This window comes from Lactuca virosa, chromosome 2 (genome assembly GCF_052849685.1).
Source record: "Lactuca virosa cultivar CGN04683 chromosome 2, Lactuca_virosa_CGN04683_v6, whole genome shotgun sequence".
NCBI lineage: Eukaryota > Viridiplantae > Streptophyta > Magnoliopsida > Asterales > Asteraceae > Lactuca > Lactuca virosa.
In genome coordinates, this window is record NC_136427.1 from 279,153,799 (window position 1) to 279,158,081 (window position 4,283).

Sequence of the window (4,283 nt, forward strand, 5' to 3'; positions counted from 1 at the left end):
TCATCTCTTTCTTTTATATCATATTCAATTTAATTATATTAAACCCTCATTCAATCCCCATTATAGATGTCTCATCCTTACCATTCTATATTTCCTCCTATACATGGTTTCATACTTTCATTACTCCTAGATATTTTATTAGGTTAGAGAGAGTGGTGTCACCCTTGTTATATTTTTTGATGTCACATAAGCGTCATTTTATTTTTGTCACACCACTTAATTTCATTGCAATTTAAGGTTGTGGTTTGTAGAGATTTTAAATTGAAAAAAAATATAACCTTTGTGATTGGCTGGTCAAGGGAGGGGAAGGGCTCGGCAGCAGCTTATTGCCGAAGAAGCTTGTTAACTCGGCATATTCTAGTGGATGCACGGTGTGGCAAGTACTAGTAGGATTTGTCGAATGGTTGTCGTGATCATGGTAATTTACAAGAAGGTGATATATATCCAACAAGACATGTATTGTCGTTTTCGTTACAAGGAAAAAAAAAATTTACTATGATTTTAGGTCATAAAAACATCATATTTTCTTTTTGAAAATATCGGTAGGGAGAACAACTCAACTCAAACAAAAACATTTAGTCGGAAGTCGGAACGGACCACCATTTCACACATTGCTATGCTAATTTTAGGTGTTCGAATCCAACGGCCCTTCTTCGCTCCCTCCCGGTGCTGCCTCCGCATCAGGTGCAACTTCTCCACATCATCTTCTCCACTACAGGTTCAAAGCTAAACTCAATCAAAGGAGGACTTTGTTTTATCCATGTCTGCCAACTGTTTGATAAAATTACTGAATGAGTTCACTTGACTCAGGCACCCCAACATGTAGAAGAGGATTGTGTCGATTTCTTGCCGTGGTTAAGGCAGAAGGCTGGGGAGGAAATTTCGTCCGTGCTCTCTGTAGGAAAATCAATTCATGGCAGGTAACTTGTATGTTTCAAATATTGTTATGATTTTGCAAATTCTTTTCGCTCATCTATGATATGTCCTAAATGCAGGTCATTGTTTGCTTGTAAACCAATACATGCTGGTGATTGCATACTGAAAGTTCCTTACAGAATGGTATGCTTTACTGAATATTTATAACTGTTTTGTGCTCCATGATTATAAATCCCAAAGGTACCATGTCATATGTGGACATTTTTGCAGCAACTGGCCCCAGATAATCTTCTTCCTTCAATAAGTTCTTTGTTAGGAGATGATGTCACTAATGTTGCAAAGCTTGCATTGATCATCTTAATGCACCAAAAACTTGGCCAGGTACCAATTTTGTACATTTTTCTTTCAAACTGTTTGAGAAGACATTCCAAGTGGTTCTTTGTTTATCTTCTGTTCGTTAATGCAGGCTTCTGAATGGGCCCCTTACATCAGCTGTTTGCCACCGGTTGCAGAGATGCATAGCACAGTATTTCCCTTTTTACCCTTTTATCAAGTCACAGATTTGATAACAAAATTCCCTTGTGTTATTTCCTTAAAGCACAATTTTTATTTCTGTAGATATTTTGGAGCGATGAGGAATTAAAGATGATCAAGATAAGTTCTTTATATCACGAAACGCTAAAACATAAGGCTCAAATAGAAAAAGACTTTTCCTCCATAAAACATGTATGTCTTTTAGTTTTCTGTAGTTTGTGCAAATTCACAAATCATCAAGATATTCATTTTTATTTGTTTTCCATGCAGGTTCTTGACCACTTTCCTGAACTTTTTGAAGATGTGACATTAGATAAGTTTAAGCATGCTTATACTCTAGGTATAACATCTTATCAGATTCCATTTTCAATCTTCATTTCACTTTTATCCGTTAACTAACATCACATTTTTTTTGTAATAATTTTGTGTATATGTTTCAGTTGAATCTCGAGGTTGGATCAGCACAAGGGGTGTCTCCATGGTATTCTAATTTCATCAGTCTTTTAACATCTTTTAAATGTTTAGAATAAATACCAAAGTTTCAATGGTTGTAGGAATTCTTTTGTGAGTAAATATTTTTTAGATTCCTTTTGCAGATTTTTTAAACCATGATGGATTTTCAGAAACAGATGTTTTGAGTGATGACTTTCAACAAGTGTCTGAAGTGATTGCTGATCAGAATTATGCCCCTGGTGATGAGGTTCTCTTTACTTCAATCTTTTATATATCTGCAGTTTTAATCATTGTTTAAAGTTTGTGCAGATTCTTATAAGATATGGGAAGTTTTCCAATGCTAGACTTCTCTTGGATTTTGGATTTATACTTCCTTGCAACAAATATGATCAGGTTTTACTCACTCATATAATCATCTCTATGTGTTTCTTTTAAACTTAATTATCAGTGATGTCACTTTATTGCAGGTCAAAGTTGAGGTCAATGTACCTGAGCATGACCACCTGCGTTCAATGAAGTTGGATCTTCTGGAAAGATACGCAACACCAGTGCTGAAAGACGATAATGCCCTTATTTCATTGGGAAACAGCTTTATGGTGATGTATGAAGGTCACAAATTCGCCCTCATTTATTTTGTCCAGTCATTTTCTGAAATATTTTTATATTTTTATACAGGAAAGTGAAGTCATCGAGTGGAAAAGGAAGGGGAATCCCACAATCACTTAGAGCCTTTGCTCGTGTTCTGTGTTGTACCTCTCCTCAAGGTCTCTAACATAAAAAAAAGTCGAATTAAACAAAATGGATATGTATATTTGTTAAAATTATGTTTTTAAGAATTGTATAAAATTGTTATGTTTATGTGATTGATCTCCACTACAGAGTTGCAGGAGTTGGCTATGGAAGCAAGACAAAATGATGGTCGGCTTGCTAGGGTTCCTTTAAAGAACAGGGCAAAAGAATTGCAAGCACATCAATTCTTGCTTTCAAGATTTAATAACATTATTGAAAATTATAATGCGTTTATTCAGGTAATTAATTAATCTCCTAATTTTATAAATCATCTAATTCGACCCTCAGAGGGAGTTTCTCTATTAAGTCGTTCTATCTGCATTAAGTCAAAATGAAGCACCCTTATAATATAGGGACTGACTCCATTAATTAAGTCTTTGTTGCTTCCTTTAATGTTGACTTTTTTTTACAGTCTGTAATTAGCGACAGTTGTAGTGTGCCATTGGGAAAAGATGCAAGAAGGGTGGAGATTGCTCAAGATCTACTCAATGGAGAGCTTAGGATCCTTGAATCTGCTTCTGCATGGCTGAAAAACTATTGTGAAACCTTGAAGAACAAAAGGTAAAATTGTAAAGAAAATCTCTCTTGTATGGAATGATTTTTATAAGTGAAATGGAGTACAGTTTTACTTTTTGAATATGGCTATTGTTTTTTTCTTATTTAGGTTTTAATGAGCTTTTTATATTATTGAACTTTTTTGTTTATGTATGTAAGATTTTTAATAGTTATAACGACATAATATATTAAGTAAAAGTTAAAAAACTATATGTTATATTTAGATATAATGTTGATGTTATTACTACATGCCAACTTCATGACTCATGAATGTATATTCATTCAATTTTTTTGAACCGGCAAATACAAATATTATAATCTACTCCTAAACTAACACCTAATTCCACTTATGTCCACCACGGGACTTGAACCCTCAACCTCAAGGAGGTAGGGCACCACCTGATACCGCTGGGCTAGAAGCACTTTGGTGTATATTCTTTCAATTACCATGGTTATTTTATTACACCGTCAATTCAGTTCTTTCTTTATTTCAGTTGGTTCAATCAAATATGTTCTGATGTAGTGTTTCTGTGTTTGGTAGGATGAAATGAGGAAATGAAGGGAAAAAAAAAAAAAAAAAAAAACTCATTAAAATTTGTCTATATTGTCTAATAAAATAAAATAGACTATGAAGGTATGCAACTCCTATTGATTGTTTTTCATTTCGTGAAACAAATTGAAAGTTATAGAGTATATTTAAAACTTGAGTGAAAAACATTAACCTTTTTGAAACATTTAAAACTTAAATTAAATTGCTTTTTATGTTTTCTTAAATACTTTTAGAGTATATTTTATTAATTTATCCAAGGTGTTAATAAGTTTTATTAAGTTTATCTTTTTAATTTTTATCATATAATATAAAAGTAAATTATAAATTAAATCTAAATACGATGGAAACTCGCCTAAACGACAACCAAATAGGATACTATATATTGTAATGACCAATTCTAGTACATCTCATTTTATTATCCATTTGATTTACTTTATCATCACATTTATTATTGTTAGAATTAAAATAGCTGATAGCTTCTTCGGACATAATTTGGTGTTTGTTTTGCACTTTAACAAATATGACA

The 4,283-nt window shown here is 32.9% G+C and overlaps 1 protein-coding gene across 1 annotated transcript; it reads left to right on the plus strand.

The window, feature by feature from the left end:
* The first annotated feature begins 356 nt into the window (after positions 1-356).
* On the plus strand, positions 357-3,291 carry LOC145161182 (SET domain-containing protein). The gene is made up of 14 exons (XM_079080671.1): positions 357-718; positions 811-920; positions 996-1,059; positions 1,147-1,257; positions 1,343-1,402; positions 1,495-1,602; positions 1,681-1,750; positions 1,851-1,891; positions 1,994-2,110; positions 2,173-2,256; positions 2,331-2,464; positions 2,539-2,627; positions 2,743-2,891; positions 3,065-3,291. Exons 1-14 carry the CDS (start codon positions 617-619, stop codon positions 3,215-3,217), a joined length of 1,392 nt encoding a protein of 463 aa, XP_078936797.1. The 5' UTR covers positions 357-616; the 3' UTR covers positions 3,218-3,291.
* The last annotated feature ends 992 nt before the right edge of the window (positions 3,292-4,283 follow it).

Excerpts from the sequence above, each read along its gene's own strand:
- LOC145161182 (XM_079080671.1), top strand. The coding sequence starts at position 617 with ATGCTAATTTTAGGTGTTCGAATCCAACGGCCCTTCTTCGCTCCCTCC. Across the intron at positions 1,403-1,494 it reads TTGCAGAGATGCATAGCACA|ATATTTTGGAGCGATGAGGA; the intron begins GTATTTCCCTTT and ends TTATTTCTGTAG. Across the intron at positions 1,892-1,993 it reads GCACAAGGGGTGTCTCCATG|ATTCCTTTTGCAGATTTTTT; the intron begins GTATTCTAATTT and ends AATATTTTTTAG.